General features: G+C 39.1%; 3 protein-coding genes across 5 annotated transcripts; 1 reads left to right on the plus strand and 2 right to left on the minus strand.

Moving 5' to 3' along the window:
• Positions 1-507: 507 nt before the first annotated feature.
• Positions 508-8766, minus strand: gtf2e1 (general transcription factor IIE, polypeptide 1, alpha). 2 transcript variants are annotated; one of them, XM_034212886.1, is made up of 6 exons: positions 8574-8766; positions 7672-7964; positions 7163-7320; positions 4024-4219; positions 3475-3707; positions 508-1880 (listed from the first exon to the last, which is right to left on the minus strand). In XM_034212886.1, the coding sequence occupies exons 2-6, from the start codon at positions 7959-7961 to the stop codon at positions 1423-1425; spliced, it is 1335 nt and encodes a 444-aa protein (XP_034068777.1). In that variant the 5' UTR covers positions 7962-7964; positions 8574-8766; the 3' UTR covers positions 508-1422. The 2 variants fall into 2 exon arrangements, with proteins under 2 accessions (XP_034068777.1, XP_034068776.1); XM_034212885.1 differs by having other exon boundaries at positions 7672-7967; positions 8574-8765.
• Positions 8767-8905: 139 nt separating this feature from the next.
• On the plus strand, positions 8906-12035 carry rabl3 (RAB, member of RAS oncogene family-like 3). 2 transcript variants are annotated; one of them, XM_034212889.1, is made up of 8 exons: positions 8906-9001; positions 9493-9584; positions 10079-10208; positions 10292-10406; positions 10498-10648; positions 10870-10941; positions 11540-11578; positions 11699-12035. In XM_034212889.1, exons 1-8 carry the CDS (start codon positions 8956-8958, stop codon positions 11753-11755), a joined length of 702 nt encoding a protein of 233 aa, XP_034068780.1. In that variant the 5' UTR covers positions 8906-8955; the 3' UTR covers positions 11756-12035. The 2 variants fall into 2 exon arrangements, with proteins under 2 accessions (XP_034068780.1, XP_034068779.1); XM_034212888.1 differs by having other exon boundaries at positions 8907-9001; positions 10495-10648.
• Positions 12026-14003, minus strand: LOC117544088 (granzyme B-like). The gene is made up of 5 exons (XM_034212887.1): positions 13920-14003; positions 13608-13755; positions 13125-13266; positions 12683-12943; positions 12026-12554 (listed from the first exon to the last, which is right to left on the minus strand). The coding sequence occupies exons 1-5, from the start codon at positions 13969-13971 to the stop codon at positions 12402-12404; spliced, it is 756 nt and encodes a 251-aa protein (XP_034068778.1). The 5' UTR covers positions 13972-14003; the 3' UTR covers positions 12026-12401.
• Between the last annotated feature and the right edge of the window lie 6367 nt (positions 14004-20370).

Raw genomic sequence — 20370 nt, forward strand, 5'->3', positions numbered from 1 at the left:
AGGATATGACCGTGGAGAGGAATGCCACTGAATGTTCTTTTTTTCCCCCAAAGCCTATCTTTTGGTGGTGCAGGATTGTTTGCCTCCCTTTCTCTTGAAATGAAATGTTTACACTTTCAACATGTCTTGATTAAGTTATATATCTCCATAGTAAGCTGTCCCATCCTTAATTACAGTTATCTTAAGCTAGATTTGGATAGGCTTCAGTACTAATGGGTAGTAGTCAGGTTGGTCTTTCTATTGGTCATTTAAGTTCTGTTGTGGAACACATACCGTTTTATAAGAAATAGATTGTTAAACCTTAATTAAGAACACACAAATACTGCAAAAATTCCTGAGGGCGAAACAATTATTTAACAGTAATGATTTGAACATAAAGTAGTTCGGTGCCAGACTGTAATGAGAGCATCATAATAATTTGTGTATTAGTCAGAGAAATGTGGTGGGAACATAAGCCTCATGACATGTAGAGCGAGGCATTATACTGCATAGAGAACAAAAGCCAACTGAAAATAATGTATTTTAATGAGAATAATATAATTAAGAATGAAAAAAAATTGTAATTCTAAATGACTGACCCCTTACCTTATCTTTGTCAGTGACAGATATAGTTTGCTGATCATTTAGTATTCTTGTTATTCACTATCTAAGAAGACAAATGTCACACTGCCCTTTAACTGTTATATTCCAAATTGCTTGCAAGTGTATACGCTGCAGGTAGACAAAGCTTTAGTTTATGTAGAATATGTCCATACCTGGTCCTGTATCTTTTTATTAAAGATTGTTCAGAATTACATTTTTTCTTTGCTTCAAACCATAACAGTTAACCAATATTCTCTAGTTTCTCTTGAATTATACATTGAGCACTGAGATGTGCTTTTAAATCCAGTCTGACCTTGTTTCAGATAGATGGAGTATTCAGCCAGAAACACCTTGCTCCACGGGCAGAGTAGTGCGAGCGGCAGCAGCTTCAGTCTCACACTGCCTGCTTTCAACCACAGAACTGCTGTCACAAGTCAAAACAATACACTTCCAGACTTGAAGTGATAACAAAAACATCCGAGTCTGGCCGGTAAGAAGCATGAGAGATTTGTGATAGGAAAACATGACTGATATAGACGGTGTCCAACTGAAATGAAAATAAAACAGACACAAACATAAATTGGCACTTGTGTTCCCTTACTGTGACAAAAACACTTAAGACAGAATACTAAAGGTGTGAAAGGCAACACTGTCCGAGCATCTCCTTGGTTTTTATATCGTCAGAGCATCAATTTAACTGTAAATACTTTTTGAGCAGCATCTTGCATTCTTCTTAGAACTCGTGTCCACATAACACTTCCCCAGTGTTCACAAAGTGAGAGTACACTCATTTGCCCAAAATTGTTGTGTGTAAATATATGTGTTAATGTGTATATTTGTTCAGAAGTACATGTCCTGGAAGAGGCTTTGTCCCTTTTCAATGTAGGCCTCTTTCTCTTGTGCAGACATCTTCTCCACCAGCTCTGGCCTCTGGCTGACATCCCGGTAGGAGTACTGCCGACCCCCCACCATCACCATCGGCTCATCTCCCACATCCTCAAACTCATCATCGTCATCTTCCTCCTCCTCTGCGGCCCGAGACTTAGCAGCTGACGCGATTGGAGGAACTGCGGGAGAGTCGTCGTCCGATTCGCTGGTGTCGCTGTCCGAGTCGCTGGCGTTAGCCTTTCCAGAGGAACGACTCTTGGTGGCAGAGCTGGCTCCGCCTCCAGCTCCTCCCACTGCTGCTGCACCCCTCTTCTCATGGATGAGCAGGGCGCGCATCACTTCCTCATTTTCATCTGACTGATCCATTCCAGCAGGTGCTCCATCAGGGGCTACGGGTACCACGTCGTCTCCTGTTCAAACAAAACCATAGCTTATCAATATTACAAATATATTAAATACTGAGATTATTCACTTTTTCCTATATACAGTATTTCTTAAATTGTGCCAAGCCCCGAGGAAGTAGGGGGGGGCTTGGTAACACATTTTGATAGTGGGTAAACGGTGGTACTACAACTTCTGTGTCAGTTGGCCCAAAAACACTTTTCCCCCATTGACTTATATTGGGAAAGAGACATAATTCAGTAAATCAATGGATATTTAATTTGTGCTAAATAAACTAACATGTACATTCTAATAGCCCTTATTTAAATCATTCTGTCCTGAAAGTGGTGGAAAATGCGGTTGATTGTGTAGTAATTCTTCTTCTTCCTTCATTTGACTGAGCCGCGATCTGGCTTGACGCTGCTGTGACAGAGCAGATTGGAGGCGGGGCTTAGGGAAAGGGAGAGCGTTCATGCTCTATCACAGGTTGATCCATGGAAGATACAGGAAGGATTCAGGTATCTTTGTAGAGACAGGTCATTTTGGTTTCATGCACCATTGAGTAAACTTTCACCGGAATGACAGAGCCCCGCCTCTAACGCTGGGTCTAGTTATTTTTATAAATAATTGACTTCTTGCAAATAAGTATCTGAACAATATCTGTGTTTAAACCAAGTCCATTCTAAATGTGTAATGTCTATTTCCAGACTCTGAACATCTAACATCATTGCAGACGGACGCACAGAAACACACCTCAGAGACAGGACGCTGGGAAGGCATAATTCATGCCATTTCCCCAGAAATGGACTTTATTAATGAGCCATCCTTGCTCAGCCATACACTAATCAAGCCTCTGATTATTTCAATTAAGCAATTACGGTTCACTGAGAGTCTGGCCTGGCCTGACTGCTGCATGCCCTTGGGGGTGGGGAAACAATGACACAATAAGACAGCTGGGTGTAGGACCACTCTGAGAGAGGGTGATGACCTGTAATGTTGACCTGTAAGAGCCTGTTTTGACCACAAATGGAACAGGGAGTGGAATTTAAGGTCATAGGAGAGGCGTGTCTCTTGAGACGAGTAAGGTCTGTGCATTTAGCAAGCCTCATCATGGACAGGCAAGAGCATTTTTAATTAAGGAGATGAAAACAGCGTAGGAGTGGGAATTCATTGTCAAATCTAACATCTTCTGACTCATGGAGTGGAGGATAACGTGCTTCTGGAAAATAAGCTTACAATAGGGAAAACATTTCTGTACTATGTGGCAAATTGATCGTATTCCGTTTCATTTGCACTATTTTATTTTCATTTCTGTATTATTATTATTATTTTGTATATATATATATATATATATATATATATATATATATATATATATATATATATAATATGTTGCATTGTTGGAGGAGATTTTCATTGCCATAACTAAACTGTAGCTACGGTGCATATGATAATAAAACCCTTGACTCTTGAATCTCATTACTTTCGGTTCTGAATGAATTCAGCTTTTGTTTAGTTCGTTGATATGTGAAGGAAACATTGTTCACCCACTGAAACTTACCACAGTATAAAGAAAGGCTTGACAGCTACATATCTGGGAACTTGAAAGAAAAAATCACTTACGGCTCTTGATGACTTCCGGCTCGCTGTAAGCGCCCGTCACGGTGCTCTGGGTCAACCATACGGGCCTCTCCTTGGGCGCCTTGCCTTCATTGGCCAGTCTCTGCTGCTCTTCCTGCTCCTCCATGCTGATCACCACATTCTGGGTGTACAGGTCACCGTAGGACGAGCCTCTGTTGGACCAGGCTTCACGGTGCGGACCGGTCATTCCAGCGGCTAATGCAGCACGTTCCCGGCTGGAGGAGAGATTCAGTAAATATCCTTTAAACAATTATCTCCAACAGTGCTTAAAAATGTAGAATAGAGAGTGTTAAAAGGGCAAGCTAGAAATGTTTCATTACTGCAGCGTAATAGAATAGAATTCCACTGTGGCACTGTGTCAGTGGATACAGTATCACTGAGGCTATTCCTGCTGTTAACAGAGGTGAACCCCCATTTGTTTATTACATTCAGTAAATCTGCTCAAGGACGTGACTCTTGAGGATTGGCGTAATGACTTCTGAGGGGAATATGTTTTTATGAGTAAAAAGTAGAGGTTGGTTAGAAGCTCACCTCTGTCTGAGGGCGGGGATCTCAGCGGGCTCCGGCTCCAGCAGGTCCTGGGACAAGTTGACATCTTCGGTCTCGCGTAGCAATGCGTAGATGGGTTCGATCTGCTCGTTGAAGCGTGCCACCTGTGTCCTGCCGTCAGAACACACAGACGCATCCTCTTCTACCTCCGTCTGGCAGAAGGTGCAGCGAAATGTACCTGAAGGTTAGGAGAGAACCATGTTAAATAAAAGCACCATGGAACTTATCTGGCCAAAGAACGTACCCCTTTCGAAGCTATGTTGTTTGACAGAACACCTTTGTATTTCTTTGAAGACCTAACTTACATTTCTGTTGCTAACCCTAGTGAAGGCGAATCTCCTTATCCAACCTCTTTTCAAAACAACCAATCAGTTTATCTTTTCCTTCACCTCTACAAAACAGCTAAAGATGCATTCAATATTGACTGGACTGGAGTGTGGAACAGAACAGCAACATGACGTAATTTGGGTCACATTAACCATATGCAGACATATGTAAGCCGAAAGTATGAAATTGCTTTTACCAACAATCCTGGGACATGCATATAGGTCCATTTGTTTTCTTTTTACCATGGCTATAAAATAATTTCACAAAAACCATTTGCAGAAGTTAGCCTACTTGGGAATGTGAACCACCAAACACACCAATATAAACACGTGTCTTTCCTGTATAAAATATCTCACACATTGCATGAAAAGGGCTATTCAAGAGGTTAAAGGTATGCCACAATAACACGTTGCTATTTGATGGAATTCAAGAGTTTAATATATGCAACTATAAAAAAACTGCATTGTTAATGACAGTGCAGGCAGATTTCTTCAGGGGATAATCTTTGCATTGGGTGGTATTTTCTAAAGCTTGTGGACCTGCTCCCTACCAGTAAGAGAAGGGCATGATGGGCCATCTGGTTCTCTGGCCAATTTCAGTTTCAATCATTGGAACTGCTCCAGCATTATACAGAACCCATGCCTGCCATGCGTGTTGTATGTGTGTACCACAATAGAGACAGCAAGAGAGACGTCAGAGCAACTACAGGTAAAAGGAAATAAAAGAAAGCCACATTTTAGGCAACTGTTTTTCAGGAGAAACCTTTGGTGGACCTACATGTCAGTGTGAGAGTCCTACAAAGAAACCGGTACAGTCACACGACAGCAAGGTGTGAAAATGCAGAGCCAAAGGGTTTCAGCCCTCCTTTGTGGGTCAGAATGAGCTAGAAGAGCTGCCATGTCATTTCCTATTCCTTCGAGGTCAAACTGAGTGTTGCGGGCCCTGAAGAAACAGCCAGTCCATCAGACCTCCACTGTGTGAGCTCCAGTTATTCTTTCTGTCAGGGTACAGGGTTACAGCCTGCACAGCATGATTTAATACCAGTATGTTGAAACAAGAGGCAAGTGTGAGAAAAAATATGCTAGATTTTATAAAGGTGTCATCCCAAAAAAGTCAGGAACCAGGAAGCAGAGGAAGCAGACTTTTCCGTCATGTCATTTATAATATCAATTTCTAGCTTCTATATTTACATCTTGTCCCTAAAAAAAAGTTCTATATGCCTGCATGCTTACTTTATTATAAAATACCTAAGAAGACGTTGGCATGTTGTCTAAGGATCTGGGGAGTCCATTATGTTATATTATATGATTTTGGTGTATTATAACGTTTATAATAATAAGTAATCGTAGTTATTAAATCAGTTCATGTTGGCATAAATGTAAAGATGAATTTGTCAGCATCATAGTCAAATCAACTACATACTCCAATGATTTGACCATTGAAATAGGAGATTTCAATATAAAGGCCCAAACCGCCCCCTACACACTACCTCTCCGTTTGCGCGTTGAAGCTTATAAACATCAGGTTTAAAACTGAAAGAGCTTTACAAAAAAGTAACACAATTAAAGATGTTTGGAGTAATTTTTTGTCAAAGAGATGCTGATTTGAAACCGTCCAAAAGCTTGCCGCTGTATTTACTCCCTCCATCTGACAGGAGGGAGCCTCGTTGAGCTGCGAGTGTCACTCCACGGAGTTCACTCCGTCACGGAGGGGGAGTGTGTAGGGGTAGTGTGTAGGGGTAGTGTGTAGGGCGTGGTTTGGGATTGGGCCAAAGACACATTACATCCCTTAAAAATCTGGTCTCTGCTGACATCAAGTGGTTAAACCTATCACTTTGCTGCAGGCGAGTATATATGGACTCTGGACATCACTGTTGTGATCAGTGGCTCTGCGTGAGGTCAAAGGTTAAACAGGCTTTAAACATTCAACCGGAGATGGGATCATTACACTAGGCTTTAGACTGATGCCGCATTTCAAATGCTTGTGTGGCAGAAGTACTCTGTGTAGCCTAGCAACAGTGCTGGTTGACCGGTGATCAACCTTGATATTGGCAGACAATGCGAGCACAGTTGGTGCTTTATTGTGACCGACTGACAAATTAATGCAGTTTATGAATGAACACAGATTTGAGTAAGGGCTCTCTTTAAAAGACACATGCCTTATCACAAGCATTGATATCCGTATAAAAGTACATATTCATGTCAATCTGCCAAACAACCTAAAGTAAACCTGTATCATTATTATTCAGATACTAAATGAGTGTTTTTGACAGCTGGCAGCCCAAACTCAGAATCAGATTTCACTTCAATGATGTTGTTGTGATAACAAGTCATTTGAAATACGCTTAAAGACATGTGGAAGCATTGTACTTTAAGAGAATACAAACTTTAAAAAGGGCTCTTAAAACAACCCAAAAAGTATGAATTCACCTCTTTAAAATTGGACAGATTAGGCAAACTAGCAGATATATGAATTGGAAAATGTTAACTTGTTGATCAAGCATCCTAGGTATATTTGTGTCTTATCCTTTGTCCAAAAATCTATTTATTTCTCTTCTGACCGACATAATACAATACAATCTAACAAGACGGGCCTTTAGACCACATTTCAATGTTCTCCAATTAATTGTTTTCCTAGCACATTGATATTGCGATCATTTGACTACGTCACATGTGTAATAAAAGCTTTTCCAGCGTCTTTGTCAGGTTTTTTCACAAGTTAGCGAACAACCTTTTTGGTCCAAGGTCTTGTTCTACAGATATATTGGAGAATAGGTTATGAATTCAATGTTTACCTGTCATGGGGTCAAACAGCTGGTTGGCCTCTAGGTCGGTGAAGGTGGAGAAGCAGCAGGGGCAGCGGAAGGAGGCACGGTTGGTGGAGTCTCTCTCATCTGTCTCGATGCGCCGTCGAATGTGATCCAATTTATACTTGACCACGTTGACCAGTACCCTGAAAAGATCCATTAGGTGGGTGGTCAGAAAGGGGTCAACTTTGAGCGTTATTGTGGTAAATCAATCCATTTTCTCACACTCATATATGTACATTTTGTCTAAACTAAAAGGGATGAGGTCAAAATGTATTGATCTTTGAAGGAATGCACCAATGCTCTCAAAACATAAAGGGAACTTAAAGATTTGAGCCTTTGCATCCATTTACGCGCACAAAAACCTAAATAACACACTACAGGAGAGGGAAACCCCTGAAAAGCATAATAGGGCTTCTGTAATAAGAGGAAGCCATTGTGTGTTACTGTCTATTATCTGCACTGTTGCCATGCAAACCAAAAAGAAGATAACCCACCTGTAGTTGATGAAGTAGTAATTGTGCCGTGTGGTCTTGCCATCAGGGGCCGTTTCCACTCTCATGCGACACTTGACAAACTTGTCTGCCTTCAGGGTGTTGAGTACTGAGCGCAACTGTTTACGATCAAACTTGAGCAGCTCCAGCATGTCCTCCTCACGTACACAGGGGTTGCGAATGAGCACGTCCAGGGCCAAGGCATGTTCCACTCCATAGAAACCCCTCACTACCTGCTTGGCTAGCCGCTTCAGTGCTGCAGGGACCTCGGTGAGTATCTCTGGTTCTATCATCTTCTGCTGTGGATAGAGATTAGACATATTGGGTAAAGACAAGGACAACATGTAGGAACTTTGAGAGAACCGGCAAATACTTTGTTTAGCATGAAACAGTAGGTAAGTAGCCATAGCTTTGGTTACATTTAAAAAGGGAAGTGAAAGATCAATCAGGATAAATACAATGATGGACATTTAAATGGTGGGATGATCATATTTGAGGAATAATGTTCTCTCTGCTATACTTGATAATTTGCTTAAACGCACAACCTCTGTTGAAGTGGACAACCTTTAAAACATCATATGTCCTGTTGTTTTGTGCTAACATTAACAAGTGGTGATTAATAACGCCAGCCCAGTCTAAACTGGAAGCTAACCCGGTTGTTACATAGTGGCGACCTGACTTAGCTTAACGTTAGCTTAACTTGAACAAAGAAAAACAACAATTACGAATGCAGCAAACTGGCTGAAACACAAACCAATGTTATAGGTGATGATAGTATAACTTGGTAAGCTAGTAGCATTGCTGTTGCTTTATCATATAGCCATTCCCTCACGTTGTCTTGTTAACTAAACTTGCAGCCAACATAAAGTTAGTTTGCATAAAAACCTAGTTAATTCCAACCTTACCCGGTACTCGTTATGTTCCACCAATACGCCAAAGCTACCGCTTCCTTAGGTCATTTCAGAGTACGCTGCTTGTATCTCTAACCAACACAGCTAAAGCTCACACACATTTGTAATTGTGAATCTTTAAACTGCTAGGTTAGCATGCTTCACGACTCATTTGAGAACATAACCCCGGAATTGAAACCCTAAACCACAACAAAGGTTTTCAAGTTGCAATCAGTAGCCAATAGGGTAGCAGGAATGTTGATTGACATACATTTAGACGAATAGCTGTGCATCTCTATTCCTAACGTATTTTTCGGGTAACCAATCGGAATAAAGAAATTATATTTGCAGGCGGGGTTTTCACTGTTTTCTTCCGGGACGTCGCTGTCAACAAAAAATGGCTTCTCTTGACAGGGTAAAAGTATTAGTTTTAGGAGATTCGGGTAAGTAAAGTACCGTTTTTGCAATTCCGAAAAAGCGTCTGTTTATGTTAATACATTTCTTTGTTTTGGCCGAAAGTAACTCAGTTTATAAGCCTTGTGTTCTTAAATAAGGAACATCAAACTCTTGTCTTTAGTCTGTTGTTGGCACTTTAGACCTGCATATCTGACGCAACATGATTGTCGTGTTCAACGTATGTTGTGATAAAGATGGACCAGCATCTGGCTCTTAATTTTAAAGCAATAACTTCGTGTTACCTGCATGTATAGCCGATCTAAAGTGTTGTATTTGTGCTAAGCATACCCCTTATCGTCACATAAAGTTGAAATTGTATCAACATTTTTGCCGAAGTGGCACCTAACAGCTCGTTAAAGCTATTTGCTGGTGTGCTGCAAGGTTTATACCTTAATGGAATATGTTGCACTATTCGCACAAATGTGTGTCTTCCTGCCTCTGATGACATTCATCCACCCACATTTCTCATCTTTTGCAGGAGTTGGCAAGTCCTCCTTGGTCCACCTGCTATGTCAGAATCAAGTGTTAGGAAATCCATCCTGGACTGTTGGGTGCTCTGTGGATGTCCGGGTAAGCAGGTCAATGCCTAGATAACAGAATTTCATTTGGACACAGTCTTAAATTATGCGACCGGCCTTTAAATTAGCTTCAGACAAACTACATTGAAATGCATACTCCATATGACAACCTTTTAAATAACAATGTTTGTAAAAGCCAATATATTGGAAACGTACATGCTTCCTCTTCCTCCAGTCTTTTGTCTACTGACTGAAAAACACATGTTTAAAGTTAGTGTAATACACTATGATTTGGAAAATATAAGTTATCTTTATGCAGAGAACAGCCAATTTCAGAACAATTAGATTTAATTACTGAATTATAATAAATTAAACATTAATATGTACATCAGTTTATTGATACAGCTTGTACAATTGTACTTACTTCATATACTGCTGTGTTGCAGAACTTCCTTCCATTGATCATGAAATACAGTGAACACTTACATGTTACAGATGCTTAGAGGAATATAATCTATTGGTCAAACATTGTTTTGTTAACTACAGGTGCAAGACTATAAGGAGGGCACGCCGGAGGAGAAAACCTACTACATTGAACTCTGGGATGTCGGAGGATCTGTTGGCTGTGCCAGCAGTATCAAAAGCACCAGAGCTGTCTTCTACAATTCAGTCAATGGTAAAGATGATTTCATTTGAATATATAAAAATATCTAACATTTGAAGGGTTGCTATTACTTAGTTGTGTCCTCTTTCTTTCAGGAATTATGTTGGTACACGATTTAACAAATAAGAAATCCTCTCAGAATCTGTATCGCTGGTCACTGGAAGCTTTAAACAAAGATTCCTCTCCAACAGGAGTGATCGTCTCAAACGGGTAAGTACACATGTAGTTAATATTAGATAGTTAAATGTGACTACAAAAGTTGGATATTGGGGAGTTAAGTCGTGTTCTTTTCTCACAGCAGTGACTATGACAGAGAGCAGTTTGCTGAGAACCCGGTGCCTCTGCTGCTGATTGGCACCAAGTTTGACCAAATCCCAGAAAACAAACGCAACGAGGTTCTCACTCGGACGGCCTTCCTGTCTGAAGACTTCAATGCAGAGGAGATCAATCTCGTAGGCCAACCTTTCATTCCTGCAAGTTCTGACTTTAAGCCCATTTCAAGTAATCTGTAACATTGCTGGATTTATAAAAGAAGCTTATTTCAGAACAATTTGAAAAAAATCTACAATAACATACACATTTTATCAGTACAGTTTCAAGATTCAACCTGGGAAAGAACAGAGCTTTAGTTTTAGTTGAGGTTTGTGGCTGAAGTGCTATTTTGTTTTCACAGGACTGCACCAACCCAAGATACCTCGCTGCAGGCACATCAAATGCTGTGAAGCTCAGCAGGTTCTTTGACAAGGTGAGAAACACACATTTAGAGATACATACAGCATGTAAAGCAGATTATTATTCATATTTGTTCTACTTTCATCTCTTTGGTGTTGATGAGAAGCACAAGACATCATGTGTGAACCATGTAGACACATTCTATTAATACATTACTAGTAATTGCAAAATGACATTTAATATTGAATTCCCCCCAAAACGTGGTATTAATGCAGTTCACAGATCCGTAGCGCTAAGTGCTACACTTTCTTCTGTTGGCAAATTGAATGTCAATGTGAATACTACAGTATATAACATTCCAAACAAATGTGTCCTTGTGAAGCGTGCCTAGTTCTTTTTTATATTAAGGCGTAAGACTAAAGATGTTTTCTTTTTTATTACGTCAAAAATCACATCACAATATTGACTATCCTATGACTTGATATATTTTGTAATGAATGCTTGTAAGAAAAACAAAAATAATCATGTTATTTCCTGTATTATAGTGTGATCCAAATTGGGAAACATTGAACAATTATGACAGTCAAGACATCAAGTCTTTTTAGTATGAAGTTCTCTGAATCAAAGTACAAATGTTATATAAAAACTTGAGCCCCTCATTCTCCTAACAGGTAATAGAGAAGAGATATTTCACAAGAGATCCAAGTCAGGTGAGTTTCACATGTCTTTTCTTTCTCTTTTGACGTAAGGAAATCTTGACCAGGACGAGGACTTTATTTTAAGGTGAACTGCTTTTTTAAAACGGCACATTCCTTTCACTTTCTCTGCAGATGACGGGTTTCACAGACAGAAAACGGTTCAACTTCAAAAGTTTGCACTATGACTGACAAGCCGTGACAAGCAGCAGTTTTCTGTGGTTTGACTTTCACACCACAAGTAAACCATCACACTCATTGACATGCTTTCTGTATCGCCCCGCCTTCTGAACACTGTTTCAACTGCTCTTGTGTAAAGTCTTAAACATATTCTGCAACAACTACAACAATTATGATAGAACATAATAATTATTAACATAATAAAGGTAAATATGTACATAGTTGACAAAGATGTAAAAATACATAACTGTAGTGTGAGATTTTGAGTTAAATAAAAAAAAATTGAATTTCACATTTTATTTGTACAATTGTTTTCACATGCAAAACCTTTACATAAACTGGTTTCATGAATTTCAGTTCCTGTTTGTTTTGTTCAACTACACAAAAAAAGATAAACATCAAATATATTTGGACATGGTCACAGATTTTTAGCTAAGAATAAAAAACTATTTCTTCATCACTTGACGTCACACGAATATCTACAACAGGTTAAATCTATTGGACACATTATTTGCCTGTTAAGTTTGTTATTATTTTTTAAATAAGATAAGACCAGTCATTCTCAAATGTGTTGTTTTACTATGCCATTCAATTTCTTAAGTAAGTAAAAAAAGGAACATTTTCTTGGCCTCTGAATTGTGCCTCATGCTACATTCTGTTATTTCTTCATCACTTTCTTGATCCAGGGGAGAAAGGATTTCACTTTAGTGAAGACATGGGGATACTTTGGATCATTACAATTATATGCACTGGTGAAAGCCGTAAGACCCTGAAGCTCTCCTTTGCAGATAAGTGGTCCACCGGAATCCCCCTTAAAAAAGAAGGCAACACAAAGAGATGATTCAGTGGACCGGAAATAAATAGACGCTTTTGTTTTTGATTAAATCAAGTATGATTCACGTTCACAGAATTATGTTGTGGTTTATAATTGTTAATTACCTGACAAACTCCTCCCTTCTTTTTGTCAAATTTGGTGCATATCATTTGACTAGAAACAAAGTATTCTTTCCATATGTGGTCGCACTCATGGCTGAATTGTATGAACTCCGTATTCTCCCTCAGGACATCTGAGATAGGCTTTGTGTGTCCAGTTCGGCCCCAGCCAGCAACCTCACATTTAACTCTTGCGTGGAGGTTTTCATCACTCTTTGGTAGTCCGATGATGTTGACATCAGTATTCAGTGTGGCATTGTTTTTTAACTGTGAGAGAGAGAATAATTATGTTTTACTTAGTTGTATCCTCTTAAAGTCACATTGAGTTTTTATGTAAAGCATATCGCCCCTACATCCTTCTGTGCAATGTGTGAAGTGCAAACATTACAAAAAAATGAAGCTAAAATGAAAGCATTGTACAAAACCTTTAACAGGTTTTTTAGTTTACCTCGAGTAACATGATATCATATTGGTGTCCGTCCTTTTTGAATTTTGGATGTGGATGGCGCTTAGCCACTTCTATCCTTTGCTGACTTTTCTCTTTCTTTTTGATGTTGTGTGCTCCAAGGACCGCCGTCATGGTCTGCTCACTGACAAATAAGGGTACAAATATTGTAATACTATTGTTAATACTTAACAACAATTTTCACCTTGAAACAGACTGAAAACATTGATAAATATGTCACATATAACTACTACAGTATGATACAAATAACTATGTGAAAGCTGTCTTAACAAAAGTATTTCTATATTTATTTTAACTGAACTCCAGACAATGAGGAACACGCATGGAATTGGCACCAAATCTTTTGTGAATGATAGATATTGAGTCATGGGGAAAAAACTATTATAATTGAATGCATTCATTTCGGAGCCATTCAATTAATTCATCATCAAATCGTTTTGTTGCATTAATGTGTCATTAACTCACTCTTCGCAGTGTGCTGCAGTCAGAACAAAGTCCTCTCGAATAAGGACCCCGCCACATGAGTGTTTTCCCTGAAACTGGAGAGATGCCATGTAGGGTCGGGAATGAGGCTTCGTAATATTCCCCCCCACTATGCCACTCTCAGAAGCCCCTTAAGATTAAGAAGGTTAATTAATACACAGGTAAAAAAGTACAAAATGCTCAACTGCCAATTGATTTTTACTCTTATTACAGATAAAAAAACAAAAAACTGAATTACTTTTTTACCAACCCTCCAGCCATTAAAAAAGCTTATTTAATCTCATTTTATCTTACCAGTGAGGGAGAGCTGCAGGAAGAAAAATAAAATGCAGAATGCGTGGATCATGTTCACTGTGTGCAGTAAAATCTAAACACTGTGTCTGGCACTGCTCCCCCTACCACCTTTTGTAGTCAACATAACCGCCACAACGGAAACTTTGTGGTCAGGTGTTATTCTTGCAAAGAAGAGACGAGTTCACACCTTTTTCAACTGCAGTAAGAGTGACACCGTTTCATAAAACAGTCATTTGAGTTGATGCACACACTTTCCTTATTGATCAATAATCTAAAGGTGTGGCACGTCACTACATACACCACTTGTAGCATCAATATGTATTCCCCCTTGAATGAGAAAGATCCGTATTTACTGTAGATAATCCCACATTTATGAGTGCTTTTTTTCAATAGGCTACATTTGCTCTTTAACGAAAGAGAATGTGGGTAAAAGGTAAATGGTTGAGTATTAAGGCTGCAGTAACCACAATGTGCACAAAGGTCGTCACACCTCACAATGTAATACACGTACACACTATGCTATTATAATAGTGTTTTACAAATATATTATTATGATCGTTTTTCGAAAGACAGACATACATGTTAGAATTATATTCTAAAGCTTAAGTAACATTTTTAATTCCAGTGTTATGAGTCGCTGTAAATAAAAAAGATTATTCTGCTAGTACATTTGCAAATCTACAATGTTGGAGATATTGTGGATTACTAGACATTGGTGGAATATCTCGGGGTAGATTAAAATCCAATAAAATATATTTTAATTTCTGAACCTTTTATCAACAAGCAAGCTGGCATTTACTGCAGGAAATAGGTAAAAAGCTTCAAAAAAATAGCAGCAATGGCAAAGGAGCAGATATTCAGTAGTTGCCATTATGTCTAGTGACCATTAGAAGGAGCTGTAGGGAGTGAATGTGCACAAAATACACTCATACTACAACAACGTGCTACCCAGTCCACATAAAGCTGTGGGTGTTTCTCAATGTCGAGGAGGCTTGCTTGGTAGCACATGTCTCTGGCCCCCTGAGTTTCCTCGCTGCGGCCTTCGCCCCTCTTCTGCCTCTGCATTGCCCCCGGGCCGTCTGCCGTGCCCAGAGGTGCGGGAAGCTATTTTGAGTGGGGGTGCTGAGGTGCTGTCCGATGTGCTAATTACGCACCAACGGGTGCCACACACCACACACACACACAGCATAACAATGGACTCCAGTGAACACTATAGAGCATGCACATAAGCACTAGCACACACACTACAAAGATGTAAAATATTATTTTACCAACAATGTGGAATGTATTGGCTACACATTACACAGATTATGCACGGCTGCAGCAGCTATAACCATAAAATAATAATTCAAATACCACAAACATGATATTGACCAGTATACAGATTATGCACACGATTTTGCAGATTTAGCGTGTTTGCGCCATGTCAGTTGTGTTGTTGTGCGTCACGTTAAATGCAGCCGACTAAAAACTAACACAAATCTTTTTTTCCACATCTTTTTTATTTTTCTTCCCTGAAGCAAAATTATTTATTATATAGTTTTAAATTATCATTTGAATAATAACATATAATTTAAAATATAATCTCAGGCACAATTAAATGAAATAAATATATAAAATAAAAATAAAATAAATGTGCAGACAGGGGAGCTCCGCACCGCCTGCCTGCCGCTAGGGGGGTGCTGCAGCGCCCTCAGCACCCCCCTTCCCGCGCCCCTGGCCGTGCCCCCGGGCTATTAGCCCAAACCCGTCCTCCAGACCCCCTCCACTCACCCTTTTGGCCCTAGTCATGCGTCCCTCCTCTGGACCCTCTCATCCCACCCTGCTGAATTTATGTGTTTTTTTGTTTTGGGATGTCTGGAATCCATCCCTTGAGGGGGGGATTCTGTCATGGTTTTGGATTTATGTAGCCATTTTCCGGTTTTATTTTGAAATTCTGTTCTCCCTTTGTCTGGTCTTCCTTCCTGTGTTTGCCCTCCTGTGTCTGATTGCCTCATTGTGTTCACCTGTTGCCCTTGTGTTTCTGCCTCCCCTTCCCAGCTGTGTCTTGTCCTGTCCTGATTACCCTTTCCATGTATTTAGGCCCATTCCCAAACCGCCCCCTACACCCTACCCCTACACCTGACCCCTCCGTTTGCGCGTTCACGCGGAGGGTCGCCATATTGAGGGCTGTTCCAAAGCAACGAGTGTGGAGTTCTTATTATACATCCATGGTGTGGAGGGGGAGTGGGCTATCAAGCCCTCAAACAGCGAGTCTGCAGCGGTGCTGACTTGAGACCGGTCTCTACCTGACCGGAGTCACGCTGTGTGTGTCCGTCAGGAAACACGCTGTTTACAAGTAGTTCCAGCAAACATCCACTGATAAATTGCGATGTTAACAACCTCATGATAACCTCATATGTTTTTAACTTAGGATCATACCTGTGTTTAGTCTAGAAAAAGGTAAATGTGTGCATTTTATTAAAAAGTTGTGTATATTTACAGACCGTTGCAAAAACTAAGAAACTTATCAGGTTTAAAACTAAAAGAGCTTTGAAACACAATGAAAGATGTTTGGAGTTTTATTTGAGTTATTCATTTAAACTTTTTGTCTAAGAGATGCTGATTTGAAACCGTTGTTACATACAGTTACGGCATTTCCTGTTTCTGCCGGAGAGAGGGGAGGCCGTCCCAAAGCTTGCTGCTGTATTTCAACCCAGTCTCACGGCATTTCGTGTTCACCAACACGATTTTTAATCTATTGATTCGTGTTCACCAACACGATTTATTTGCCCCTTTTTTTCGTGTTGCACAGCACGATTTTAAAAGCAATGTATTTCTACTGCCTGCAGCACGTCTTTTTCTCCGGTCGGGTCGTGAGAGACCGGAAGCTGTGTGGTTCATAAAAACATGTTCTTACTCAATATCAAGCCACAATTATTGCTTTTATTTTAAATCGTATAATTTCGGACTTTTGTTGCCGTCTGTGAGGAAAATAAATGGGGCTCAGAGCCTCAGAATACGGAAATCTGTATTTTTAAATATTTTTTTCCTTCTAATTCGTTATTCTTTTCAAAATAACACACTATTATTTACTCACCAATAAAACACAATTATCCTTGCTTTTATTTATTGGTTTAATTCCATAATCTCGGGCTTTTTTGGCGTCCGTCAGGAACTGAATTTCAAAATAAAAATAACCGGAAACAGACGTATAAGGGACATTTCGAGCATCATTGCGATTGTCAACATTTCTGAGTTTAGGATGGCCGAAGACACCACACTACCCATAATCCCCAGCTATCGTTTAGGACTACAGTCCCCGTAAGGTTACGCAGAGCGTCAAACAGCTGTGTGAAATGGAACGAAACCACGCCAGACTATCCAAAACTGGAATCGAACGCCCCCCCAGAACTACACATGCTGGCTATTGTGTTTCGCAAAATGTTCTATGGGACGTCTCTACTGAACGTTTTCGTTTTTCCCACAATTAGAAGTTGCCAGTATTAAACACATTGGTGTTATCAAATGTAAAACATATAATTAATAAATGGGTGAAAATCGCTTGTGTCCATAATGCGCAGCATTAATACCCACATGACAGCTCATTGTTACTTTGTAATTCTACTCTACTACAATTCAGAGGTTAACCTGGTATTTTTACTCCACTGCATTTATTTGAGTTACTTTGCAGATTCTGATTAATTAAGTGAAATATAAACAACCCTTAAATCAGACTTTAGTTACACCTGAGTAAAATTCAGGTAAGGTGATTGTCAAGTGCCAACAATCAGGAGAGATATTTGATAGTTGGTGCTTGAGAAGACTAAACATGTATCTGCAATTGACATTAATGGAAACGAGTAATAAAGTATATTCATTACTCGTTATTCTCTACTAATAGTTCATTAAAGACTGTATATTATGGCTATTTTGCACATCCCTTTCAAGATTTTCAAAGGTTTATTGACATATCATATACACAACTACGGTGTAGTTATGCAATGAATGAAACACTTGGGTCACAGGTTCCTCAATAAGACATCTATCAATATGTGTGTACCTCCACCGTCAAACTGTCATATTCTGCACATTTCTTATTCTATCTACATACATAAGAGTATAATTCATATGTATAATATCAGTTAAAAATAAGTGCTTCAACATAGTTAACATTGCAGGAAAGCAATATATTAGACGTTAAGTACTTTGTCAGGCTTAATATTTATCTGTAGATAGATACCCCCAAAGTTTTTTTCTTATTTAGAAGAAGACCTTAATCTGTTATTTAATGTTTAAATAAAGGTTAATTCGTTTTTCTGTTTTGCACCTCCTCCTATTAATATCTTTGTACATTCTGCACTAAACTGTTTTATTGTAGAGATCACTTAAAGTATCTTCTTTATTTTTTACATTCTATATTTATACTTTCCCCCTATGAAAGTATGTACTCTTAATATTTTTTTAATCAAATATAACAATAATTCAATAACGTGCTTTAACCACTAGGAGGTGCACACAAGGTACACACAGCCATAATAACTTTGTATTATAAATGTAGGACACTTATGTTTTCGTACAACATCTGAAGATGTGTAGTTTTATGCATGCTTTCACATAATTTTACAGCATATTGCTATACTATTTCAGACTCAGTATTTACATTCTTACATTCAAAGAAAATCAGTAATATCTTTAAAAACTACAGTCCTTTTATATCAGCTGTGCACCGTTATGGTTTAAATATAACCTATCTGTGAATTAGATCAAATGTAAAAGTCAGCCGAATTAGTGTTGATACTGCAAGGAGACGTATTGTGTGAAGATAAATTGAAGATGTTGTTTAATTGTTGAATATATTTATGATCCACGTCAAGTATTCAGTTTCGGCGGCATTTTTTCAGTTTTTCCAAACGTCTTCTCATCAGGGCTCTATAAATAAAGAACTACGGCAGATCTGTAATATACAATGCAGCCGAACCGTGTATTACAATGCCGTTATGTGATGACTTTCAAAGAGAAAAGCAAGAGCGCTCGGAATTAAGTATTATTTTATTCTTTTAAAATGTTTTCCGGATTTCATATCATATAAACACCAAATCCCAGCATGCATTGCGGCTAAAACATCCAATAAGCGAGCTTAAAACCATAGCTGAGGATCTTGGGTAATCGCTCGAAATGCCTACGTCTGTTTCCGGTTATTTTTATTTTGAAATTCAGTTCCTGACGGACGCCAAAAAAGCCCGAGATTATGGAATTAAACCAATAAATAAAAGCAAGGATAATTGTGTGTTATTGGTGAGTAAATAACAGTGTGTTATTTTGAAAAGAATAACAAATTAGAAGGAAAAAAAGATTTAAAAAATACAGATTTCAGTATCCTGAGGCTCTGAGCCCCATTTATTTTCCTCACAGACGGCAACAAAAGTCCGAAATTATACGATTTAAAATAAAAGCAATAACTGTGGCTTGATATTGAGTAAGAACATGTTTTTATGAACCACACAGCTTCCGGTCTCCCACGACCCGACCGGAGAAAAATACGTGCTGCAGGCAGTAGAAATACATTGCTTTTAAAATCGTGCTGTGCAACACGAAAAACGGGCAAATCGTGTTGGTGAACACGAATCAATAGATTAAAAATCGTGTTGGTGAACACGAAATGCCGTGAGACTGGGTTGTGTATTTACTCCCTCCATCAGACAGGAGGAGCCTCGTTGAGCTGCGAGTGTGGCTACAGACGGAGTTCACTCCATCACGGAGGGGTAGGGTCGAGGGAGTGGTTTGGGATTGGGCCTTTGTCTTGTCTTCCCCTTTGCTCTATGTTCGGGCGTCGTCTTTCTTGTCACCCTCCATGTTGGTCCCTGTTGGTTTTTTGTCCCGATTTTCCTCGTGCTACGGGTTTATGGATTTATGTTTTTTTCATTGTCAACAGCTTTTGTTAATTAAAGCTCGCTTTTTGTTATACCTTGTACCCCTTCTTCTCATTCTGCATTTGGGTCCTGATTTTTCCCAACCCTGACACAAACTGAAGTTAAATCGATTTCTCACTTATTCTAAGAATGTAGGCTACTTAACCTACTAAAAGGATTTCTTCTCAAATAATCGGGAAATTATGTTATAAAAACAATAACTCATCTCTCCCTAAACGCTTCTATAAAACAGATTTCCCATTTAAAAAGAGACAAATATTATATAATAATATACAGTAACACAAGCAACATGTCCTTGAAACATTATAATAAAACACACACTGATGCTGAAAAAGACAAGAGTGCTAACGCAAGGAAAAAAAAGCCATTTATCCATTTTAAACAGAGCTAATGGTTTCTATCTCGAAAACATCCTTACTTGATCTGACGTCATTGAATGTTTTATTTTTGAAGAAGGGATAAGGTGTTCTTAAACTAGGTTTCATGACGCCTGGTCAAAAAGTACAATAGGCTTGACTTTTATTGTGATGATGAAGACA

The sequence above is a fragment of the Gymnodraco acuticeps genome, unplaced genomic scaffold, assembly GCF_902827175.1.
Source record: "Gymnodraco acuticeps unplaced genomic scaffold, fGymAcu1.1, whole genome shotgun sequence".
NCBI classification, from domain to species: domain Eukaryota; kingdom Metazoa; phylum Chordata; class Actinopteri; order Perciformes; family Bathydraconidae; genus Gymnodraco; species Gymnodraco acuticeps.